At 38.0% G+C, this 26,534-nt stretch overlaps 1 protein-coding gene across 2 annotated transcripts in view; it reads left to right on the top strand.

Moving 5' to 3' along the window:
- The window catches only part of LOC111156460 (endomucin), a 110,281-nt gene that overhangs the window by 71,235 nt on the left and 12,512 nt on the right, over positions 1-26,534 (top strand). Inside the window, exons 7-12 of one of the 2 annotated variants that reach the window (XM_022517379.1) lie at positions 4,960-5,048; positions 5,489-5,542; positions 7,232-7,327; positions 10,437-10,461; positions 12,130-12,191; positions 23,709-23,782. In XM_022517379.1, the coding sequence (XP_022373087.1) occupies positions 4,960-5,048; positions 5,489-5,542; positions 7,232-7,327; positions 10,437-10,461; positions 12,130-12,191; positions 23,709-23,743 (361 nt within the window). In that variant the 3' untranslated portion in view covers positions 23,744-23,782. Of the gene's footprint in view, positions 1-4,955; positions 5,049-5,488; positions 5,543-7,231; positions 7,328-10,436; positions 10,462-12,129; positions 12,192-23,708; positions 23,783-26,534 lie in introns of both variants that reach the window. The other variant, XM_022517388.1, reaches the window with a different exon arrangement.

A 26,534-nucleotide genomic window follows, 5' to 3' on the forward strand; every position in this document is an offset into this window, starting at 1 on the left:
GGTAACTTAGTCCATTAAACATCTGCCTTTGGCTCAGGTCATGATCTACTAGAATATAAGCTTCTTAAATGCAATAACTACCCTTGTATTCCACTCTATTTCTTTCAGTATCTCCTGTTGAACTGGAGTAGGTGTCTATTTTTTCTTATTGTAGAATGAATGAAAATATTAATGATACAATTATCTTAAACATGTATCTGTCCAAATATGAAGACACAAATGGTATGCCCATTAATTCATTTAATCTTTAGCAGTAGTCACTTCTGCCAAAAAATTTGTTTACCCATAAAGCAAAGACTTAGAGACCCTACTTCCAGACACTGTTCTAACATTTGGGAAACATGAGTGACCAAAATATTATCCTTGTCCTCAAGGGTCTTAGTTAGAAGGTGGTCAACGTGATGAGAAAGAGAGAATTCACAGCAGTGTAGGAAGGAGAGCTCACTAGGTGAAGAAAGGTAGGGACCAGTTTGCAGGACCAAAAAAAAGTGATCAAGGTAAGCTTACCTAAAAAGATTTGAGTAAATGCAGGGAAGTAAGCAAACCAGTCCGTGAGAGAAGAGCACCCCAGGCAGACTTAGAACTTGAGGAGAGATCCTGTGTGTTTCAGCGCCTGTACTGAGTAAATGGGGTAGGAGATTTGCCAGGCAGATTGCCTAGGTTTTGGAGGGTTATCGCAAGGACTTTGGTTTTTTCCATAAGTGGAATGGGGAAACATTGGGTGTCTGGAGCAAAGTAGTGACATGATCTGACTCATATTTTATAAATGTAAATCTGAGAACTAAGGAGAGCCTGTTAGGTGAAGCAAAAATACTTTGGAAATTTTCCAGAAGAGGAATGCTGTTAGCTTGGACCAGGGTAGTCACAGGGTAGGTTGCGTGAAGTCTCCAACTCTGTATATATTTCAGAGGTGAAACCAATAGAGATTCCTGCTGATCCTGCATGTGGGCTAGGATGCAAAAGATGAGGCAAAAATAGCTGTGAGGTCTTTCACCTGAAAGATTGGAAGGAATGATTGCCAGATGGGAAAGCTGCAGATGAAGTAGAAGTTCAAGTTTGGATGTGTTGAATTTAAGATGTTTGTTATTTGCTGAATAAGCATGTAGCTTTATGAATCTGGAGTTTAAGAATGAGATCTGGGCTGGGACTATAAATTCAGGGATCAGTGGGATTGATGTTGTATTTAAGCCTTGAAATTGAATGAGATCGTCAAGAAAATTATTGTAGTTAGAGATGAGGACAAGTACCAAACTCCAGGACCCTCAATGATTGTGAGTCAGACAAAGAAAGGGGAAGCAGCTGGAGACCAAGAAGAAGAAGCCATAAGCTGTGTTCCTGCTGCAAGCCACATGAAGATGGGGGTTAAGGAAGAGTAAATGATTTATTGTGTTAAATACTGAAAAGTTATTTTTTAAAATGAGACATGAATCCATCAAATTGCAATTAAACACTAGTCCCAATTATTTACAAGCAATGGGAAAAAATCATTGAATTTAATTGAGTTTAGCCTCTCAGGTACTTAACTTTAAGTGTCCACATTTTAGAAAGAAGTGTAGGCAACATACAAGAAATAAAAATAGAATATATAATTTTCCTTTCTTTTTCATGTAGAATGTCTTCTCCTCTACTGCCAATCACACTTTTCTCCCATTAATATCTATGTATCTTATATACCCCCTCTTAGAGGGCAACAGGGACTTCTCCAGTCTGAGTCTCTCCTCAGAGGAGTTTCTGACTCCCAGGAACAAGCCTGCTTCCTTATCTTTGCTAGGCTCAGTCACGGACTGGGAGCAGCCTGGGGGATGCATGGCATCAGAAAGAATACAACAGTGAATTTCAGAAAGCAGGTGGGGAAGCTTGGTCAGTTACACGGCCTGTAGTTGATTTTTCTCTCTTGCAAACTGGGTTTAAATTGTGACCCAACAGGGGCACCTGGGTTGCTTAGTAGGGTAAGCCTCTGCCTTCAGCTCAGGTCTTGATCCCAGGGTCCTGGGATCAAGCCCCACGTTGGGTTCCGTGCTCAGCAGGGGAGACTGCTTCTTCCACTCCCTCTGCTGCTCTCCCTGCTTGTACTCTCTCTGTCAAACAAATAAATAAAATTTTAAAAAAATTATGACACAACATATTTGCAATTAAATAATCATTATAATCACCAAAAGTCAGGGTCCCACAGTAAATCTATGTCATCTAAGAGTGCTGTATACTCCAGTCATTCCAGTTCCTGGTTAGAGAAAAGAGGTATCCAAAAACATGGAGGTGTCTGAATAGTCTATTGCATATATTTTTACATCAAGAATTTTTGAAAAAATGGGACAAGTTGACTGTGGTTGAAAAGTACAACTCTTTAGAGGCCTAATCACAATATAATAAAAATATTATAAAATAATATAATAATAAAATATTATTATAAAATAACATAATATAAATATCTTAGTATCAAGTACTTTTCTAAGCCATTTAAATTTAATTTTACCCATTTAACTTTACAACACTATGATATAGAACTATTAAAATCACCACTTGTACATGTGGAAACTCAAGCACAAAGAGGTTAAATGACTTGCCCAGCATTCTACGGAATGATTTGAACCTACCTACTCTGACTTCAGAATCACGCCTTTAACTACTCCACTATACTCCTGTATCTCCTCTGTCAATGCTGTTTTAGTAGTAATGTAGCATAACCGAGTCTCAACAAAATCCACAAACATCATCAGCTCTGAACACATCATGGATCCCTCTATCTTAGTCACAGAAAGAATTCCATTAGGCCACAATTTATTAATTAAGCCAAGAATAATAATTTCATTGATATGAGCATGCTAATAGACAAGTTTCCTCAAACTGTGAGTTAGTTTCCACAAGTGGGTTATGGCCAGTATTGGAAAAAATTAAATAAAAGACAATAGAAAACAAAATGCCAGAAGGCATTACACGTAACAGAGGCAAAGTAAGTGTGTGTGTAGGTGTACCAGATTCAGAATTTTTTTTTTTAGTATTTATTTATTTATTTGAGAAAGAGAGAGAGAGAATAAGAGCATGAGTGTGGGGAAGGGCAGAGAGATAGTGAGAGAGAATCTGAATCAGACTTACTGCTGAGAGCTTATCCCAACTCAGGGCTTGATCCCATGACCCATGAGATCACGACCTGAGCCAGAATCAGAGACATTCAACCAACTGAGCCAGCAGATGCCCCAAGAAACGATTTATCAATTGAAGGTTGAGTTTAAAAGAAAAACAAAAATTTTAAAGTCTTTGTCCAAGGAGCCAATAAATTCTTCTTTTGAGAAGGTTAACTATTGCCAAGCCTATGGATTGAAAGTAATAACAGATGGCACTGGACAATCAACATGTGTTAAGTAGGGCAGTTTGGAGTTTTATCTAAACCACAGAGGTAATAATAAGAATTTTAACCACTTAGCTTGTCTATGAGAAGATAGTAAGATAGGGTATGGAATCTTGAAAATTAACCATTGGAAAATCCCAGGGAGTTTAATACTATTGGAAATTTAATCGGCCATCTTGTTCTCTACCAACACAATCAAAAGGGCAACATTCTCACTAAAACACTTGACACAGGAAAAAGCAGCTGAAAGTACCACAGTTTCAGCTAGTTCCCTCTCTTTCATTTAATATTTCTTTTTCTGCCTGTGTAGTGCACTAGCCTGACATTTTTCTTTGTTCTTATGGGCATATATCTAGCTTCCTCCCACAGATCTCTTGCATGGCAAGAACGGTACAGACTCTAAACATTATTCTTCCCCCACAGATGTCAAAAATGCATGAGCATGCAGGGCGTGCTGGGCTGTGGGTGGCAAAAAGGGAAAGATCCAAGGCAGTCATAGGCAATATCAATTTCTCTGATGCAATTATACACGTCCTCAGTACTCCTAAGGGGGCCGTAATTATAAGAAATGCCTCTTACTTCAGCCAAGCAGCCAGCTCCATCTCAGTGCACACCCACTGCCGTTAGAGCCCCATGTGGAGTATGGTGGCAGTTACAGCCTTCACACTGCAGGAACTTAAACTTCAGTGGTGAGAAAAGGCAAACAGTTGTGATCAAAGGAAATTACTTGAAACTACATTCTTTGAAAAATAATTCTTTTTCAAAACCATTCTAAATACAAACAGTGCTTCATCCCAAATTCACAAGAACAGATACTACAAACTTATAAAGAATTTACATATTGGTATTTCTTTGCAACTTGTTGAGATTAGTAGATGTTGAATAATGCACTTTTATTTAGAACTTTTGTTTCAGTCCTTCTGATGAAAGGGCAGATGTTGAATTAAACAAATTAATAATAATAATAATAATGATTATAAACTTCAAATTAACAATTTCTTTGGAAGAAAAGAGCATGAAACAGTGGTGAAAATGCAAGCAAGCAGCAGTTATTCTAGAAAAGGCACATACGTGTAAAGAACCACTGAGTTTTAAAGGTGAAAATGAAGCAATCTTCCTTGCTATCTTCCTCAATCCTTTTAACCAAAGCTTCAGTGACAATCTTTTATTCAATCACTAAGAAACAGGATAAAATCTGAAGTCTTGTGCATTTATGTCTATTTTAAGTACGTGTATTGGAAAAAAAAAAAATCTCTATTCCCCAAAGTTGTGATATCTGAAATGTGACTACTGCTTCTGAAGAGATTTGCATCCCACAAAACTTTCACGCAGCGGGTAATACAGACTGCAGCCTAGGAAAGAGACTCCAGCTTTCTTGGCCAATCCTTAAAGATGTGATACTGATACCCAGCTTTTGTTATCCCAACTTTAATCATCTTTACAGAAGGAATAGAGGAACATATGATTTAATGTATGATTGTGTGTATCCTATGATTCCACAATAAACTGTTTTCACAGGTCCTCAGAAATGCAAACTGTAAAATCTGCAAAGAAATTCAGTAAGAAGAATCAATACCCTCGTCTGACTGGATTTGTGATTTCCCTACAGGTAGTTCTCTACCTCCAGAGGGGTCAACTTCTCATACCAGTACATCACCCTCAGTCTCAGTAACAATGCCAGGAAACAACTCCCAGTTTCAAGGTATGACTTCTGTGTGCATGAGTGGACATGTGCTTTCCTTGATCCCTTCTCACCAAGAAAACCTTATGAATCTTTTTTTAACAGCTTTATCGAGGTATAATTGAAATACAAAACAAAACTGCATATCCATGGTAAAGCAAGGACACACGGAAACTTTGAAAGTGATAGACGTGTCTATTACCTTGATTATGGTGATAGTTTCACAGGTATAGGCATTTGTCCAAAGTCGTCAAATTGTATACATTAACTCCCTACCAGTCTTGATTTACAAAACAGAGTTCTTTCAGAATGAGGGGTTTTGTTTTGTTTTGTTTTGTTTCCACTTAAAAACATCATACCTAGAAATCACAGAAGCTTAGTTAAATGGGGGGGTTGGGGGTGGATTGTGAGGATTGGCATAACCAAATGTGACCTATTATTTTTCTTTTTTAAAATAATAGGTACTGAAGATGCAAAAAACGCAAGCTCTTCTTCAGTCAACCCCTCTTACTCCAGTGAGTAAAAGACGTTTCTTCATTTGTGTCAACAAATACTCAAAATGTTTTAATGTGGCTGATAACAGAGATGATTCGATTATAGACAGTCTTTTGTCAACTTTGCTGAACCTGCAATTTCATTATAATCCTATGTAATTACTGCCTATTTTGAGAATTTCCTGCTGTTGGGTCTGGTTTTAATGAGCACACTTTGGGATTTTTTTCTTACCCCGGCGTTAAGCGATTACCACCAAGGGTCAAGGTGAATGGATAAGACTAGTCTCAGATAAGCCAAAGCGCATGGGCAGAGAGCTCCGTAAAGATAAATTGTTCACCTTCACAGAACTTTACCTTATGTTAAAAATGACCTTTAAAGAAATGCTCCATTTTAGCCAAAACATAAATATATCATGTAACCTATGTGTGTATTCTAGGACTAAATAGAAAAAAAAAAATCCACTCATTTCCCTAGAAATTAAGAATGAGATGAATGTATATGAAGCCGATGACAAAAGGTGATCTAGATTTAGGTAAAGCCATCCCATTCAAAAAGTCACCACTGCATTTATCGACCTGCTAATTCACAACATCTTCATTTTTGGAGGCACTCATGATCTCACTCAAGGTCTAATATGAAAAATATTTAACTATAAAATTGGAAGTAGAAGCCATCTTACAGAAAACTGGATAAATACGAGGAGGACATATGTAAGCCGATGAGAATGCTCAGTAAACTATCACTATCACTATGGCCTCTGCATCTCTGGTTGTATGACTATGACAGCTCTGTCTTTTCATCACCATTGTTTTAACCTGGGCAATGACTGTCATAAAAGAAGACCAGATGCTAAAAGCCAAACCGAAACAGCAAGACCCTCTTCTGAATAAAAACTCACCCCAATTTACTGTCACAACACCACTCCCTTAAATGTGTGTGCACATACACACATACACCATTCTTGAACCATGTGCTCATTTTTAGAAATCATATCCACCCTGATATGTACTTATGTCCACTTATGCTATTTTATGCCTTTTCTAGTTCTAAGATATTATTATGGAAAGATACTCCATAAGTGCACTGGCAGAGAGCTCCATAAAAATGAATGGTTCACCTTCACAGAACTTTACCTTATGTTAAAAATGGGCTTTAAAGAAATGCTCCATTTTAGCCAAAACATATATATCATATACCATGTATGTGTATTCTATGACTGAATAGAAAAAATCCACTCGTTTCCCAAGAAATTAAGAATTTCTGGGTTTTTTAGGAAGCCAACATCACAGCTAGAGCAGTTCCAGTACGTGATAGATGATAGATAGATAGATTGATTGATTCTGGTAACCGTATTATAAAGTAGTAAAGAATATAATGTGTGAATGTGGGTTTATAGTCTAGAGGACATCTTCTGCTTCTCCAGTCTTCCATCTCCTCACTTCTCCAGTCTCTAAGAAGGTGAGGAAACCAGCTCCCTTACGTTTAGAACTTTATTTCAAAAGGCTGCAAGACTGACATCAAGTGGATACATCAGAAATGACAACTAGAGGAAAACCTTTGAATCAGATACATCTTCTTTGCTGAAAATATAGTATGTTTAATAGAGTGATGTTTAAAGAAGGAAAGATGTATGCCTGCTTTTGTTCTGTAAATTCTTTACTGTTAAATTCAATAGCCACTCTAATTGCCAATGTCTTCAATACTTTTAGGTATTATTTTGCCAGTGGTGATTGCTTTGATTGCAGTGACACTTTCTGCATTTGTTCTTGTGGGTTTGTATCGAATGTGCTGGAAGACAGACCCAGGTAGGTAACAGGGTTTTGTTTCATTTTGTTTTTCCAAAGGTGAATGTACGTTCAGTCTAAACTTGAATTTAAACTCTTAAGGGGAGAGAAGGATTACAGAAAGAAATAAAATGCCCTATTGCTTGATCACAGAAATAGAGGGGAAGGGACAGAGAAATCCATTGAATGCTGATGAATGGATTGATGAGGATTACCTGCTGGTGGCAGATATTATCAGATATGGACAGATTCTTTTTTAATGAAAGAACCCCAGTTTTGCGAGTGACCAAGGGATTATGGTAGTGAACGGAGGCATAAAACGACATACCTTATCTGTAGTGAAGAATTTTTCCACTTCCATGTGACAGAGAATAGAGGTAAGCATTGCTAAGAATTTAGGTGAGGGCCCCACAATCTCATGAAGGGCATTCTGTGACATGGGCCATCCTGGGGGGCAGAGCTTCCTTCCAGGGAAGGTTGTTCTGTGACTGGGTGTTCTGCTGATTAATAAAGCTCCTCAGAATTAAACATGATTGCAATTTTTAGTGGGTTTTAAGCTTGACAATTCTTTCTTATCCTCCTTAATCTCTCCCATGGCATTTAAAGTCTTTCCTCACTTCTTTAAAAGTCTTTCCTTCTCTTCTTTACTGCTGCTCTCAACTATAGAGAACACACGGAGAGATGCTGGAGGGGAGGTGGGTGAAACTCGTGTGGGGATTAAGGAGAGCACATGTGAGGAACATCGGGTGATGTATGGAAGTGATGAATCTCTAAATTCTCCTGAAACCAAATGTATTTTTTAATATTTATTTATTTGAGAAAGAGAGAGCATGAGTTGAAAGGGCAGAGGGAAAGGGAGAGAGAATCTCAAGCAGACTCCGTACTGAGTGAGGTGCCTATCACTGGACTCATTCTCACCACCCTATGGTCATGAGCTGAGCTGAAACCAAGAGTCGGACACTTACCAGATCATGTGCATCATGCCGGCACCCCAAAATTGATTATTTTTATAAGATATGCAAGCCATACTATTCTTTACCCCATAAAGAGTGTGCCCCCAGGGCATTAAGGGATGCTGTTCCTGCAGCCAGTCTCCGCCACGCACCACACAGAGAGTTCAGGGCACAAGCGTGACAACACAAGGCAAAGTTAACACAAAAAAACCAGTAGTGTTCATTTTAGCTCTTATTGGAAAATGAGCAGAAAACAAATAAATGTCTTTCCTTTTGGGAGTTCGTGAATAAACTTCTTAATAATGTCTGAAATATGTTTCCTTAGTCTATTTCCAGAGGGGAAATAGCAATTTTATAAATCAGTTTACTTTCTCTAAGTTTCTAAACCACCAGTCCTATCTTTTATGGGAAATTGACCATCCAAGTTGAAGCCTGTGGGTGTTGAGTATGTAGGATAGGTAAAAAATTAATGTGCTAAATCCATTTGTAAAAATGCCCTACACTGAAAGACTGCTTTGCTTAAGAAGATTTGCAAATAAGTTATTTGAAAAGTTGACATTTTCTAATGAAGAAGATGAATTGGATGAATTGGATCATTCAGGGAAAATAAGTGTAAAATTCCTACAGTTATGGAGAGTTATTGTGGAGGCATATAATACTTTATAACAAAGTTCAGCAATTGTACAATTAGCCAAATCTATTTGGTTATTGTTAACTTTGTTTTCCAAACAGAAGTTTCACAGCATTGTTATTAAATTAGCACCATTAAACACCTACAGTTAATCTCTCGTGAAGTATGTGGGTGAGATTTCATCAAGTTCAGAAAATTTGTAAACCCTCTCTGCTCTGTGGAAGATAACATGAATCAGAGATTTCGGTATGAAATTAAGCTTATCTAGATAATGTTGACAGCAGTCTGAGCTTTAACCCAAGGAAGAACAGCCTATATGCAGAGTAATCTTTTGATATGCATCTATCTGCTAATGAAACTGAATTACAGTATTGAGGAAAAGTACTAAAACAGGCACGCAAAAAAGTATCAACTCATTCTGAAATAGGGTTATGAGCATCACAAGTGATATCATACATAACACTTAAAATAGGAATTAAAAAATGCTGTTAAAATCCTACTGATGTCGGGAAGACAAAGTTAGATCGAGTTAAAGAATAGCATATGGTGCCATGAGTTGAATCCTAGGGATTAAGAGTCATGATGGCTTATCTTAGCCAAGGTGACAGAAATAAAAGTAGCCAAAATATCAGTGGAAATCAAACTCTTTGTGAAATAATGATGGTCACCACCAGGAGAATTGTATTTAAAGGGCACATCCCAAAGACAAGGACTACATTAGAGGTGAAAGGAAATCCAAGAGACAAAAGCTGAGTACCTATGAAATAAAACCACAAAAAATTGGGAGCAAAACAGGGGGGACCCTAAGCAATTACATTAGTTTGCTTAAGGCGTCACAGTTTAATGATGCAGGGTTTGACCACCAACAAATCCTCCCTAACATCCAAGGCTTTGTGCAGAATGAATCATTCCGAATTCTCACTCTATACCCCCAATTCTTCTGTCAGACCCTGGTGGAGCAGCCCAGCAAAACAAAAAAAGATTAGTTACAGTTAGTAACCTCAGTGACATTTTGCAGAGCACTTTTGAGAGGCCAAATCAGTGGGCTCCAGATGCAATTAGAAGCAAAGTCTACATTGTTGTTCACCGCAAATACAGTGATTTGTGTCTCCAGAAAGAGCAGTGAATGAAGGAGAGCCAAAAATTCAATTCTCTGGTATAAAAAGGTAATGCGATACTTTGAGGAAAATTTTTTTTCAGAGATACTGAAATTAACTGAGACATTTTCTAGTGTCTGTGGGATGTGTGATAATGGATAGTAGTTTCACATAACAATATGAAACTATAAGATTGAAATTAGTCCAGAACTAAATTCAGTGGAGTTGGCCTACTTAGGACTATCCCAGGAATGTATCAGCCGTACCTGAGGAATAATAGGAACCATATCTGGGAAAAAGACTAGTGGAACTGGAGGGGAGACAAAAAAGTTACAAAATGGCATCATAAACATGTCTGCACAGAAAGTAGCAGAGGACTTGGGGTTGTTTTTGTTTGTTTTTATAGTCAAGCTCCTCACAGCTCTAATAACTGTTCTTTCCTTCCCTAGGCACACCAGAAAATGGAAATGACCAGTAAGTAGCAACATCATTTTTTTTTCCCCAGAAGCTCTGACCCTGCCTTTTATATAAGGAAAAAAAAAATTAATCTTCTACTTACGCATTTTGGGTTATTTTTTAAGTAATTTGTGTAAAAAGCCCAAGAAACAGGGTTTGGCTCTTTGTCAGAACTCTCTGAATCAACAGAGAAATTCCAACAACTAAAAAGAGACATTGTTCTTAATCTTGGATAAGGTAGTAAAATGGGAAATCAAAATGTAAAATGCAGGGGCGCCTGCCTGGGTGGCTCAGTCGGTTAAGCATCTGACTCTTGATCTCAGCTCAGGTCACGATCTTAATGTTGAGAGATCAAGGCCCGTGGGCTCCACGCTCAACAGGGAGTCTGCTTGGGGTCTCTCTCCCCATCTTTCTCTGCCCCTCCCCCCACTTGTGCTCCCTCTCTCTCTTTTTCTCTAAAATAAATAAATAAAAACAAAAATAAAGATGAAATGCAAAGATAGAAGGATGAATATAAGTAACTATACGGAAAAATCTCATAGAAAACATACCTAGAGTTTAAAAAGAGATTTTCCAGTGAAATTTTCAGTATGTTTATCACAAGGGATAATCATGACTGCACTGTGAGACAGCTCTGAGTGGCTTTATCTTAGCAGTAGATGGTTATTCTATTTTGAGTTTATCAAAACAAAAAAAAGCAGTTGTCACCAATCTAGCCAGCTGTTACAGTCAAGGTTCTATAAAGAAATAAATTGTTTTAATGTCAAAAACAAGTTTTGTAGTTAAGACTTCTTTGTTGACCCATATTTGCAGCCTGCCTTCACATAGTCGTTTTTTTTTTTTTTTTTTAAACAGAGGTCAAGGTTGAGACCTGTATTTAGGAAACACATGTTCTTTTTTTTTTTTTTTTAAGATTTTATTGATTTATTCAACAGAGAGAGAGAGAGAGATCACAAGTAGGTAGAGAAGCAGGCAGAGAGAGAGGGGGAAGCAGGCTCCCTGCTGTGCAGAGAGCCTGATGTGGGGCTCTATCCCAGGACCCTGAGATCATGACCTGAGCTGAAGGTAGAGGCTTAACCCACTGAGCCACCCAGGAACCCCCACATAGTCGTTTTTGTATGTTCATCGAATAGAGGACTTTAAAAATAATATCCTTAGGTCACCTACCCTTCTTAATTATTCAAAATGGTGTCTCTTGAGATGTCCAAAAAACTAATCTGGGTTTGAAACTGTTTAGAATGTGGGAAAGGATAGGTGGGAACTCTTGGTCAGAATAGACACTTTACTGCAGTAGCCACAGCTTCATGAAAAGAGCTCCCCAGACCTCGGCATGGGCCCAAAAGGCTGGGAAACACCTCTATGTCTTCCCTTTCATAATGCAGGACTGGAGACCTGTGCAATATGGACCTTGTGAGCAATGTTTCACATGACCCAGTTTTGTGTTTGATTTACCTATCATTGCTTAACAGTATGACAGAGATTTATTGGTTTGATTCTAGAAGTAGAAAGTGCTACAAAGGTATATGTATGTCTGTATGTAAAAAGACACAGGTTTGTCATAGAAACACATAAAAAATATATATTCTTGCATATCTTCTTCATTCTGTTTATATCATGTATATTTTCTTTCACAGACATGCAATGTTAATTACTGTGGTGTTGACTTATATTTTCTCTTCCAAATAGACCTCAGTCCGATAAAGAGAGTGTGAAGCTTCTCACTGTTAAGACGATTTCTCATGAGTCTGGTAAGCTCCCAATTGCTGATTAGCTGCAAATGGTTATTTCAAAATCTATCTTGGATTTTGTTCAGGTGAAACACGACCAAAAAGCATAATTTCTAAAGAAATAGACAATAAGTAACTCCCCACAAAGCAAAATTCTCCCCTACAGAAATGATGAGTCCTAGAAATATCGTTTTTAGTAAGATCATTGGATTATTGTACTTTAAGAGGTTGCTTTTTATGTTCCAAAGAAGGACGATGACTTGACAGATTTTCTACTCTGTGGTAGTAGCACAAAGAACTTTAATGTACCACATGGTTTTTATTATTGCTGCTGCTTTGCTTCATTTTTGGTAACGACTATGTATAGTTAAATGGAACCTGGATTCATCATGTAAAATAAAATCCTACTTTGTATAATTTTATATAATTTTAATTGAGCTTCCCAATGAGGAGAAAATACAGTCTCCTATTGAAAAAATTTATGTTTATTTTTCCCAATTTCCTACATTTTTAAATTGGATTTGAAATGTATGAATTTTCAAAATATAGGCGTGATTTGTATTAATTATATTTACATCAAGAATAATGAAAAATGAGGTGCTGAGTAGCTTTTTTTTTTTTTTTTTAATTTTATTTTTTTTAAACATATAATATCTTTTTATCCCCAGGGGTACAGGTCTGTGAATCGCCAGGTTTACACACTTCACAGCACTCACCATAGCACATACCCTCCCCAATGTTCATAATCCCACCCCCCCAACCCCCTCCCCCCATTAACCCTCAGTTTGTTTTGTGAGATTAAGAGTCACTTATGGTTTGTCTCCCTCCCAATCCCATCTTGTTTCATTTATTCTTCTCCTACCCCCTTAACCCCCCATGTTGCATCTCCTCTCCCTCATATCAGGGAGATCATATGATAGTTGTCTTTCTCCGATTGACTTATTTCGCTAAGCATGATACCCTCTAGTTCCATCCACGTCGTCGCAAATGGCAAGATTTCATTTCTTTTGATGGCTGCATAGTATTCCATTGTGTATATATACCACTTCTTCTTTTTCCATTCGTCTGTTGATGGACATCTAGGTTCTTTCCATAGTTTGGCTATTGTAGACATTGCTGCTATAAACATTCGGGTGCACGTGCCCCTTCGGATCACTACGTTTGTATCTTTAGGGTAAATACCCAGCAGTGCAATTGCTGGGTCATAGGGGAGTTCTATTTTCAACATTTTGAGGAACCTCCATACTGTTTTCCAGAGTGGTTGCACCAGCTTGCATTCCCACCAACAGTGTAGGAGGGTTCCCCTTTCTCCGCATCCTCGCCAGCATCTGTCATTTCCTGACTTGTTAATTTTAGCCATTCTGACTGGTGTGAGGTGGTATCTCATTGTGGTTTTGATTTGTATTTCCCTGATGCCGAGTGATATGGAGCACTTTTTCATGTGTCTGTTGGCCATCTGGATGTCTTCTTTGCAGAAATGTCTGTTCATGTCCTCTGCCCATTTCTTGATTGGATTATTTGTTCTTTGGGTGTTGAGTTTGCTAAGTTCTTTATAAATTTTGGACACTAGCCCTTTATCTGATATGTCATTTGCAAATATCTTCTCCCATTCTGTCAGTTGTCTTTTGGTTTTGTTAACTGTTTCCTTTGCTGTGCAAAAGCTTTTGATCTTGATAAAATCCCAATAGTTCATTTTTGCCCTTGCTTCCCTTGCCTTTGGCGATGTTCCTAGGAAGATGTTGCTGCGGCTGAGGTCGAAGAGGTTGCTGTCTGTGTTCTCCTCAAGGATTTTGATGGATTCCTTTCTCACATTGAGATCCTTCATCCATTTTGAGTCTATTTTCGTGTGTGGTGTAAGGAAATGATCCAATTTCATTTTTCTGCATGTGGCTGTCCAATTTTCCCAACACCATTTGTTGAAGAGGCTGTCTTTTTTCCATTGGATATTCTTTCCTGCTATGTCGAAGATTAGTTGACCATAGAGTTGAGGGTCTATTTCTGGGCTCTCTATTCTGTTCCATTGATCTATGTGTCTGTTTTTGTGCCAGTACCATGCTGTCTTGATGATGACAGCTTTGTAATAGAGCTTGCACTCTGGAAATGTGATGCCACCAACTTTGGCTTTCTTTTTCAATATTGCTTTGGCTATTCGAGGTCTTTTCTGGTTCCATATAAATTTTAGGATTATTTGTTCCATTTCTTTGAAAAAAATGGATGGTACTTTGATAGGAATTGCATTAAATGTGTAGATTGCTTTAGGTAGCATAGACATTTTCACAATATTTATTCTTCCAATCCAGGAGCATGGAACATTTTTCCATTTCTTTGTGTCTTCCTCAATTTATTTCATGAGTACTTTACAGTTTTCTGTGTATAGATTCTTAGTCTCTTTGGTTAGATTTATTCCTAGGTATCTTATAGTTTTGGGTGCAATTGTAAATGGGATGGACTCCTTAATTTCTCTTTCTTCTGTCTTGTTGTTGGTGTAGAGAAATGCAACTGATTTCTGTGCATTGATTTTTATATCCTGACACTTTACTGAATTCCTGTACAAGTTCTAGCAGTTTTGGAGTGGAGTCTTTTGGGCTTTCCACATATAGTATCATATCATCTGCGAAGAGTGATAGTTTGACTTCTTCTTTGCCAATTTGGATGCCTTTAATTTCCTTTTGTTGTCTGATTGCTGAGGCTAGGACTTCTAGTACTATGTTGAATAGCAGTGGTGATAACAGACATCCCTGCCGTGTTCCTGACCTTAGTGGAAAAGCTTTCAGTTTTTCTCCATTGAGAATGATATTTGCGGTGGGTTTTTCATAGATGGCTTTGATAATATTGAGGTAGGTGCCCTCTATCCCTACACTGTGAAGAGTTTTGATCAGGAAGGGATGCTGTACTTTGTCAAATGCTTTTTCAGCATCTATGGAGAGTATCATATGGTTCTTGTTCTTTCTTTTATTAATGTGTTGTATCACATTGATTGATTTGCGGATGTTGAACCAACCTTGCAGCCCTGGAATAAATCCCACTTGGTTGTGGTGAATAATCCTTTTAATGTACTGTTGAATCCTATTGGCTAGTATTTTGGCGAGAATTTTTGCATCCGTGTTCATCAAGGATATTGGTCTGTAGTTCTCTTTTTTGATGGGATCCTTGTCTGGTTTGGGGATCAAGGTGATGCTGGCCTCATAAAATGAGTTTGGAAGTTTTCCTTCCATTTCTATTTTTTGGAACAGTTTCAGGAGAATAGGAATTAGTTCTTCTTTAAATGTTTGGTAGAATTCCCCCGGGAAGCCGTCTGGTCCTGGGATTTTGTTTGTTTGGAGATTTTTGATGACTGTTTCGATCTCCTTACTGGTTATGGGTCTGTTCAGGCTTTCTATTTCTTCCTGGTTCAGTTGTGGTAGTTTATATGTCTCTAGGAATGCATCCATTTCTTCCAGATTGTCAAATTTGTTGGCGTAGAGTTGCTCATAGTATGTTCTTATAATTGTCTGTATTTCTTTGGTGTTAGTTGTGATCTCTCCTCTTTCATTCATGATTTTATTTATTTGGGTCCTTTCTCTTTTCTTTTTGATAAGTCTGGCCAGGGGTTTATCGATCTTATTAATTCTTTCAAAGAACCAGCTCCTAGTTTCATTGATTTGTTCTATTGTTTTTTTGGTTTCTATTTCATTGATTTCTGCTCTGATCTTTATGATTTCTCTTCTCCTGCTGGGTTTAGGGTTTCTTTCTTGTTCTTTCTCCAGCTCCTTTAGGTGTAGGGTTAGGTTGTGTACCTGAGACCTTTCTTGTTTCTTGAGAAAGGCTTCTACTGCTATATATTTTCCTCTCAGGACTGCCTTTGTTGTGTCCCACAGATTTGAACCGTTGTGTTTTCATTATCATTTGTTTCCATGAATTTTTTCAACTCTTCTTTAATTTCCTGGTTGACCCATTCATTCTTTAGAAGGATGCTGTTTAGTCTCCATGTATTTGGGTTCTTTCCAAATTTCCTCTTGTGATTGAGTTCTAGCTTCAGAGCATTGTGGTCTGAAAATATGCAGGGAATGATTCCAATCTTTTGGTAACGGTTGAGACCTGATTTAGGACCGAGAATATGATCTATTCTGGAGAATGTTCCATGTGCACTAGAGAAGAATGTATATTCTGTTGCTTTGGGATGAAATGTTCTGAATATATCTGTGATGTCCATCTGGTCCAGTGTGTCATTTAAGGCCTTGATTTCCTTGTTGATCTTTTGCTTGGATGATCTGTCCATTTCAGTGAGGGGAGTGTTAAAGTCCCCTACGATTATTGTATTATTGTCGATGTGTTTCTTTGATTTTGTTATTAATTGGTTTATATAGTTGGCTGCTCCCACGTTAGGGGCATAGATATTTAAAATTGTTAGATCTTCTTGTTGGACAGTTCCTTTGAGTATGATATAGTGTCCTTCCTCATCTCTTATTATAGTCTTTGGCTTAAAATCTAATTGATCTGATATAAGGATTGCCACTCCTGCTTTTTTCTGATGTCCATTAGCATGGTAAATTCTTTTCCACCCCCTCACTTTAAATCTGGAGGTGTCTTCGGGTTTAAGATGAGTTTCTTGTAGGCAACATATAGATGGGTTTTGTTTTTTTATCCATTCTGATACCCTGTGTCTTTTGATTGGGGCATTTAGCCCATTAACATTCAGGGTAACTATTGAGAGATATGAATTTAGTGCCATTGTATTGCCTGTAAGGTGACTGTTATTGTATATTGTCTCTGTTCCTTTCTGATCTACTACTTTTAGGGTCTCTCTTTGCTTAGAGGATCCCTTTCAATATTTCCTGTAGAGCTGGTTTGGTATTTGCAAATTCTTTCAGTTTTTGTTTGTCCTGGAAGCTTTTAATCTCTCCTTCTATTTTCAATGATAGCCTAGCTGGATATAGTATTCTTGGCTGCATGTTTTTCTCATTTAGTACTCTGAATATATCATGCCAGCTCTTTCTGGCCTGCCAGGTCTCTGTGGATAAGTCTGCTGCCAGTCTAATATTTTTACCATTGTATGTTACAGACTTCTTTTCCCGGGCTGCTTTCAGGATCTTCTCTTTGTCACTAAGACTTGTAAATTTTACTATTAGGTGACGGGGTGTGGACCTATTCTTATTGATTTTGAGGGGGGTTCTCTGAATCTCCTGGATTTTGATGCTTGTTCCCTTTGCCATATTGGGGAAATTCTCTCCAATAATTCTCTCCAATATACCTTCTGCTCCCCTCTCTGTTTCCTCTTCTTCTGGAATCCCAATTATTCTAATGTTGTTTCGTCTTATGGTGTCACTTATCTCTCGAATTCTCCCCTCGTGGTCCAGTAGCTGTTTGTCCCTCTTTTGCTCAGCTTCTTTATTCTCTGTCATTTGGTCTTCTATATCGCTAATTCTTTCTTCTGCCTCATTTATCCTAGCAGTGAGAGCCTCCATTTTTGATTGCACCTCATTAATAGCTTTTTTGATTTCAACTTGGTTAGATTTTAGTTCTTTTATTTCTCCAGAAAGGGCTTTTATATCTCCCGAGAGGGTTTCTCTAATATCTTCCATGCCTTTTTTAAGCCCGGCTAGAACCTTGAGAATCGTCATTCTGAACTCTAGATCTGACATATTACCAACGTCTGTATTGATTAGGTCCCTAGCCTTTGGTACTGCCTCTTGTTCTTTTTTTTGTGGTGAATTTTTCCGCCTTGTCATTTTGTCCAGATAAGAGTAGATGAAGGAGCAAGTAAAATACTAAAAGGGTGGAAAAAACCCCAGGAAAATATGCTTTAGCCAAATCAGAAGAGATCCCAAATCATGAGGGGGAGAAAGGGGATAAAAAGAGGTTCAGAAAGAAGAAAAAGAAAAAAAAAAAAAAGAAGAAGAAGAAAAGGAAGAAACAATTAAAAAAAGAAAACCAATAAAGAAAAAAATATAAAAAGGAAAAAAATATATATATATTAGATAAACTAGTTAAAAAACGTTAAAAAAGAAAAGGGTAAAAGTTAAAAAAATTTAGCAGAAGAAGAAAAATAAATTGAAAAAGAAAAAAAAATTAAATTAACTGCAAGGCTAAAGAATCATGGGGAGAAAGCCATGAGTTCCGTGCTTTGCTTTCTCCTCCTTTGGAATTACGCTGCTCTCTTTGGTATTGAAACTGTACTCCTTGGTAGGTGAACTTGATCCTGGCTGGGCTTCTTGTTGATCTTCTCGGGGAGGGGCCTGTTGTAGTGATTCTCAAGTGTCTTTGCCCCGGGCGGAGTTGTACCGCCCTTACCAGGGGCCGGGCTGAGTAATCCGCTCGGGTTTGCTTTCGGGAGCTTTTGTTCCCTGGGCGCTTTCCGTAGAGTTCCGGAGGGCGGGAATGAAGATGGCGGCCTCCCAGTCTCCGGCCCGGAGGAGCCGAGAGCCCGGGGCCCCACTCCTCAGTGCGCCCTCAGAGAACAGCGCCGATTTACTCCCGTCACCCTGCCTCCGGCCGCGCTCCGAGCTGACCGAGCCTGCGACCGGTTCAAGGTAACCCCGAGCTTAGAGCTTACTCCTCGGCTCTGTCTCTGTAGCCGGCTTCCCTGTTCTAATACTTGTAAGCTCTGCGACACTCAGACACCCCCGATCCTTCTGTGACCCTGCGGGACCTGGGGCCATGCTGACCCCGCGCGGGCTTCACCCCGGTTAAGCCTCTGGAGCGATGTCCCTCAGCGGAACAGACTTTTAAAAGTCCCAATTTTGTGCTCCGTTGCTCCGCCGCTTGCCGGGAGCCGGCCCCTCCCCCCGCGGTCTATCTTCCCGTCGCTTTGGATTCACTTCTCCGCCCGTCCTACCTTTCAGAAAGTGGTTGATTTTCTGTTTCTAGAGTTGCTGTTCTTCTTCTCTTCGATCTCCCGTTGGATTTGTAGGTGTTTGCAATCTTTAGATAAGCTATCTAGCTGATCTCCCGCTACCTGAAGTAGTCTCAGCCTGCTACTTCTCCGTCATCTTGACTCCTCCCCCGGTGCTGAGTAGCTTTTAAACATGAAGCATAGATTTTTTTCTTGTTTTGAGTAGACCATAGATTTAAAACCTCAATATTATAAAACATATAAAAAATAATTATTCTCTCTACAAAACAATCCATGTGGATCTAATTTAAATAGCAAGTTACATAAATACATTCACAATATTCCACTCCCCATTTTACCCATACAAAATAGTGAAAGAATACAGGTACCTGGTCAGGTGAAAGCTATGGAAAAATAAACTCCATTGTATATATGTAGCAAAAAAAGCAATTTTGTCAAACAAAAAGCAATCAATATTGTCCCAGTTCAAGAGCAAGATACCAACAGTTGAATGTGGTCCCAACTTTAGGTGGAAAATTCTAATGAGAATAAACTACAACATGCAGACAGAGAAGCCTTAAAATTTGAGGATGCCCAGAATCTGCAGAGACATGCTCAGACTCCCCTCATGGGAGTCAATTTCTCTTATGAGAAACATTCTTCATTCTTATGTCTCCTCTACGCTTTCTATGCACACATTTCTTTTAGTCCCACGCAGTTCTCTTAGAGGTAACTATCTGAATGGGCAAAGGAGTAAAACTCATTCATAAGATAATTGGAAATCACTTACAGGTTTCTCCTGGTTATTCACCAGTCTTGACTAAGTTGCCAAGCCTATTTTACCAGGTCAGGAAAGAGCAGCCTACATGTGAGCTAATCCTAAGTAGGGGTCCTGAATGGGACTACCCCATTTCCCAAGAAAAGCTCTCAGAATCTGCCTATAGCTTGCAAGAAAGCATAACGATAATTTTGCATGCTGTCCTTATTTCGTGGGGATTTAGCAAAACACATTGCAGCCTCGGGGCTCTCCAAGCTATGGGAGACCCGGGCTCCATCTAAGAGGCCCTGGCTATCCTTGTCAGGAGAGGCCTGTGATCAGGGCCACCTGTCCTACCTCCCATTTCTACCAGGGAAATGACAACTGACACCAGAATTGAGGATTGGGGGTGGGGAAATTCCAGAGAACCTTGTTTTTTGGTTGCAAATTTAATATCTGAGTCTTCTTTAAGGCCCAGGGAAAATTCAACATAAACTGGTTTCTCCCACTCCCATAATCACTGCAGTAACAAGTGAATAGTCCATGGGGAGATAGTTAATAAGACCCTTAGTTCTCCAAGATTCCTTTTCCTCATAAGTAAATTTTCAGGTCACAGGTCTAAGGAGGAAATATCATCCCGGGAATAATAAAATCTACTCTCTGGTCTTTTTGTTTCTGCCAATCTTAACTTAGGAATCATACATCTTTTAATGAAATAACCTCTCAATGGTCAACCTACCTGATTAACATGGAAGATATTTGGTGATAGGGCAAAACTGAAATTGCTCATTCAGAGTCAGTTTCAATAGCCTAGAATTAATAATCTAAAACATAACTATCTCCAAATGCTGTTGTACTACAATTTTTACTAAAGTCTGCTTCCTGAAACACTCATCAACAAATCTCTGTTCACTTCCTTTTAAATGTATTCAAATATGCTTTTTTAATAAAACTGTGCTCACTACACTCAACAGAAGTTACGTTGTTATAATTATTTTACCTAAACATCTTTTGCATGACCGTCACATTTTTCCCAAAATATAACTAGAATAAAATCTGAAGTTTGATATAAATTCAGGCTTAGCTCAATTTTCCACTATCTCCTATATAAAATTTTTTTAAAATGTAGAAAAGAATTTGATAGAATAAATACCTGTCTACCCAGGACTCCGAATTGATGATTGTTACATTTTATGTTTTGCTTGTGGCCTAAGAAATGAAATGTTAACGTGCCTCAGTGGTAACAAAATGAAATTTGAGCTTCAGTGGCCATAAGAACTCATTGGATTGGTCAGTACTTTAATTTATAAGCTCTGGTTTTGTATCTCAGAATAAATTATGCCATTTTGAAGGTCAATAAATCATGTTTCTAAGGAAACAATGCTCTGTAGCAACCCACCTTCAGTGGAAATGCCAGTGGGTGCTAAAGTATCTGGGTTTCCAGAAGCCTCCAAGAACCATGATTGTTGTTCAGGTCATTTTTTCCTAGTAAGACAGTTGCTTACTCCAAAGCCTCCTCTAAAGAGGCCATGGTATTTATCCATCAACATTTCTTGCTTTCTTCTAGTATATTCTTTCTTAAACGGGTTCTTCTGCTAAAAATGTAACCCATAAATGTTTAAAATTTGATTATTTGTTTTCTTTAATGTGAAAGAAAACATTTGCTAAAGTATAATAGGAATCTGCTTTCAGAAACAAATGAGCACCAAACATGGAAGATCAAGGAGTCCTTTATGAGAACATACAAGATCCCACTCAACTGTAGTAAGAAATCTTGTTCAGTTAAACATCATCATGACTGATGCCAAAATGTACATGCGACAAGGATGCATTTTAAACATGACCCCCACTTATGCATATCTCAGAAAGTGAATATACATGGTCTTATTTTTAATATCAAAAACTTTAAGAATTATGAAGAAAAATTGCTCAAATTAATGAAAGAATATCTGACTTCATAGAAGAAACAAAGCATAATATCTTTGAATTTAGTTTTAAAGCACTACTTGATTTTGAACAATTTGGAAGAAGAAAAAGCAGATCTGAATCATTATAATATTCCTCTGCTTAGAAAACTGGTAAGTTTGTATTATCTAAGATGAAGTTCAAACACTTTAGTATGTCTACAAAGGCCTTTTGTGACGCACCAAGACTTCTCTTGCTCAGTCTGTGAACCACTTACTAACTCATATTCTCCAGACACCATGCATCTCCTGCCCCCGTCTTTCTTGCTGAATTCAAGCTCTTTTGAAGGAGAAGATGGTCCCTTGGTCCCTTTTGTCACCCCTTCCCTTCCACTACTTCACCATTATGGTAATGACACATTATTAGCATATTACTAGTATGCCAATACTAATTAGTATGTTATGGTAATTATTAAATGTACAGCACTGTTTTGCTTATTTATTTTTACAAACAAAAAAAGAAATGTGAAGTGTGAAGATGAACAAGAAGATCAAAAGATTTAGAAAGTCATTCACAGATTCAGCTTCTGCCTTCTCAGCTCTTCAATGTTTGACCATTCCCTTCATTCCCACCAAAGCTTCCTTGACTGTCCTTGGTGTACGTAGTCTTTCCCACTTCTGAACTTATTTTTTCATTTGGCAAATCAACATGTATCATTGCCTTGTAATATCTCTTCATGGCTTACACTGCCATTTTAATATTAGACCACATTATGCATAATAGAGAATAGGAAGAACTAGAGAATAGAAAAGACTTAAAAATTATTCATGAAATCCAACGCAATGCAATCACTGTTGGCATTGGTATATTTCCTTCTAGTTGTTTTTTTTTTTTTTCTAGGTAGGTGTTTCACTCACTTTTACCATACACATCATTATTATAACTTATTGGATTCATACTGTGATTGAATCTTTCTCATATTTCTATTACCAGTTAGACAGCACTTAGAAGGAGACATTAAGAACTGGATTGATTTTCATATGATTTGCTTTAGATCACCCTGACAAACAGTAGGGGTTCAAGAAATGTTTATTTTTTTCACTTCTCATTCCTATCCTTCATAGCCATGGATTCCAGGAAGTGCTGTGCTTTCTGCAAAATAAGATATGAGCAAAGAGTTGTTCTGAAAGGTGTCTGGGAGGGCTGTCACTCTGGGACTGGCATCTCTCAGAGCACAGCACCTAAGGGGTTCTTAAGGGCGTCCCGAGTTTGTTCTCCTCATCTGTCTCTGGCGCTATTATCACCGCGATAGTGCTGGTGACAGGTAACGTCAACAGAGTTCCCAGAAACAGGTTTCTAAGTGACAGATAAAAGCTGGAGCAAAACAACGACCTTTATTCTCAAAGCCAGAAACTTTGACCCATAATGCTTTTGTATAGTATGACTGATGTTGATAGTTGAATCTACCTGAAAGACACAGGTAGTGTGAATATGTTGATCATGGAGTCAGGGGCATATAAAAACACTTGGGATCATCAGCTTCCCATCAGCCTAGGTCAATATTTATATTGGTTGATGGAATAACATGATATTTTGAGTAATATGCCCTGTGCTGCTCTGTATATCACCAAAGGGTTTATGTTGGCCTCTAAATTCATTTTTACAAAAGTCACTCAATTATTTAAACAGAGGAAACATTCTAATGGCTTCTTGATAAAATGGCACTTTAAACATATAACATAGTTTTGCTTAGGCTCAGGGAAGAAACAAAAATCTATACCTCATTCCCTAGGGTGCCTCTCTTGTTAACTCACAGCCCCCCCCCCAACTCCCAGGGAGTTAGTTAGCATTGCTCCTTTAAGGACGATATTGATGGTGGAAAAAAGCTCATAAATCTTGTTGAAGAGTTTCCAAGCAATACCAAGAGAAAAGTTGTGATTCTAATGACATCCTTGAAGGAAAATTGGACTTTCCTGGAAAAATAAAAAAAACAAGCCAAGAAACTTTATTTTCATCCTTATTCACTCTCTGAGCTCATAGATCAAAACATATCTTCTGTTTGTAGGTGAGCACTCTGCACAAGGAAAATCCAAGAACTGACAGCTTGATGAATCCTCCCCACACCTGGGCAATAAATATGTAAGTTTTTTTTGTTTTTGTTTTTGTTTTTATTCACTGAGATGCTCATTAGTATCTGCTTTGTTAGAATGCTGCATCTTAGATTATTTCAAAAGATTTTTACAAGCTGAAAAGTTAATGGTTTGTGTCAATGAAACCATCCTTGTCTATTTGTCTAAAAACAAACTCTAAGAAGCCTTGCCAGAGGAGTGCATATATTGGGGGCTGTAGAAGATTCTTCCAGTTGCCTTGCCCACCTCAGAAATGACACAGTTCACTCGGCCTGTTGGTAATGTTTTCATATAAAAGCAATTTGCCTTTACCTCGGTTGGTATATGCACGCTAACAGTGGTGGTTAGACAGGGTTCTATAGCTAACAGAGGATCCAGAATGAGAATGCTTACAAATTTTCAGTTCACTGCAAGAAAAAGATATGACACAGCAGCTGCACAAGTAAAGATATGCATCACGGCCAAAGGCTGGTTCAGGGCAAGGGTTTCTGAGAAGGCAGGTGAGAAGCCCATCTGTCCTCACACTGTAAAGACTATACCAGGATATACTTTCTCTGTGGATGCAGGAACCGTGGATGTGTACACAAGACACGTCAAACAAGGTGATCCAAAAAGGTAGTCTCAGCTTGGGTTTCTTATACCCAGCTGGTCACAAGGGCATATTGTTGCTGTATAACTAGCTGAGGGACAGAGTCCACCAGTGTCTCTATGAGAACAGACGCAAATGAACAATCTCATTATAGCAATTGTGAATCAATAAATATGTGAAATCTTCTGAAACTATAGTTATGAGCAACACTGTTATTCTGCATGTCCTCTGCTTTGTCCAGGAATTAGTGCAATGCAGATTCACTTCTTATTTCAGTAAAATGTCTCAGGCCAAGTTCTTGCATTGTGGAATTAACCCTCTCAGGTTAGCATGAGATTGTCTTTTTCTTTCCTAGAATTGGGTAAAGAGGTCTTCTTCTGATATTAATTTAGTTTTCACAAGAAACATTGATTAAGTGCCCTCACAATTAGTGTTTGTTGGTTTTTAGAAACTGAAGAAGAATTTATCCTTTGGTAACTAAGAGTAAAAGAGCAAAATACCAAATAAATATGTATATGCCCAGAATTGACCTGACCACTATGGTAGGCACTCTGGGTAGTGTCCAGAGGGAGGACCATTACTGTTGTGTTCACTCCCCATGCTTACTATCCAGCCACTAACACAGGACTGTTACAGACACATAGAGAGTGCTTGCTGAGTAAATGATGCCTGCCAATGTTTCTCTGGCCAGTAGCAGGAGATAGAGACAAAGCATCACCATCCAGATGTGAGTACCAGTATCACAATCCTATCTCTTTCTAGCCACCAAAGTGGATTAGAAAAAGAGGAATCAGAGTCTGCCTATCCTTTTGCATTGGGCATTTAAGATGCAGAGTCTGAGAAGTTGAGAAATTTAAGTTTGTTGAAATAGGTGGTCCAAACCTACCTAGGGCATGGAAAGCTTCCTTGCATACCCACTATGGTTTCTTGGCAACCTTGTGGCTAGTAAAAAGATGCTTTCTAAATTATCAAAATGCTTAACTCTTTGTGACTAATCATCCAATTTAGAGGAAGACAAAGTCTTCTTTCTAGTCAGGAAGAAAAAATATACAGAGATAAGGAATATTGGTGACCCAAACAAGCTTGACAAGATAAATTATTGTCCAGTTCCTATTCCTTTCCAATTTTTTGTAATTTAAAAAAATTGCCTAGCCTTTAATTCTACATCTTTCAATTTGGAGAAATAAGTAGGTTTTGTTGCTCTTCTATGTAATTTTGGAATTATGTAACAATGTTCTGAAGAATAAAGATCAGAAAGTAAAGAGAAGAAACAAGTTTGACATGTCAATCCTACAATGCATCTTACTTTTTTTCAGTATGTTTCTCTTGGCAATCATTGTATTTTTAATGTAGTAAACAGTGAGAATGACTTTCTAGGTTATTAATGAGAAATCAGGTTTCAACTCAGAGATTCAGAATAAATAGGAATATAGTCATCAGAACTAGGAGATCTGGGAATAAAAGTTGAGAAGTCTGGATCTGTATGCAACAGCAAACACTGATATGGAAAGTTCACAGTGTTAAAAATTTTCATCTCAAAATCCAATTCCAGAATAGTTTAATGCTCAGTGCTTCATCTATTGATCCTCTATTTTGTGCAGAGCATTATATTTAATGTGATTTGGCAAGATAGACAAGACTTCCAAAATACTTATAATCTATGATCCTTGCCCTCTGTAAAGCTTTGCCTAGTGGGAACATGAAATCACATTTAAGAAATAAGATAATAATAATTAAAGAAAAAAATTAAAAGCTATGTGAGCATGATTGATACTGATTCATCAGTTCAAACAGATTCTAAAATCTCTGAGACTTTTATATCAATAATAGGAAGATCGATAAGGGTTTCAAAAATATTATCCTTTCACTGCAGATGCACTGCTCTACTTAGGGATCATAACTTTTTAAGAATAAGAAAAGGATTATTTTAGCCTAAACTTTGCCAGTATAATTCACTTTGGTCCCAACTACTAGCTGGTACCACCCTCAAAATAGCTATTAATGCAAAAATAATTTGTGTTAAGTTTTGGAGACCACCAGAATCAAAGATTAGAAATATATTAGTGATATGCATGTCCATGTATATATAGATATATCTCTATATATATGATATAGATATATATATCTCATCATTTATAGTGCAAATGTGCTGTTATTTTCTTCTGAGATTAAT

The sequence above is a fragment of the Enhydra lutris genome, unplaced genomic scaffold, assembly GCF_002288905.1.
Source record: "Enhydra lutris kenyoni isolate GAN:26980312 unplaced genomic scaffold, ASM228890v2 scaffoldscaffold3, whole genome shotgun sequence".
Classification (NCBI taxonomy): Eukaryota; Metazoa; Chordata; class Mammalia; order Carnivora; family Mustelidae; genus Enhydra; species Enhydra lutris.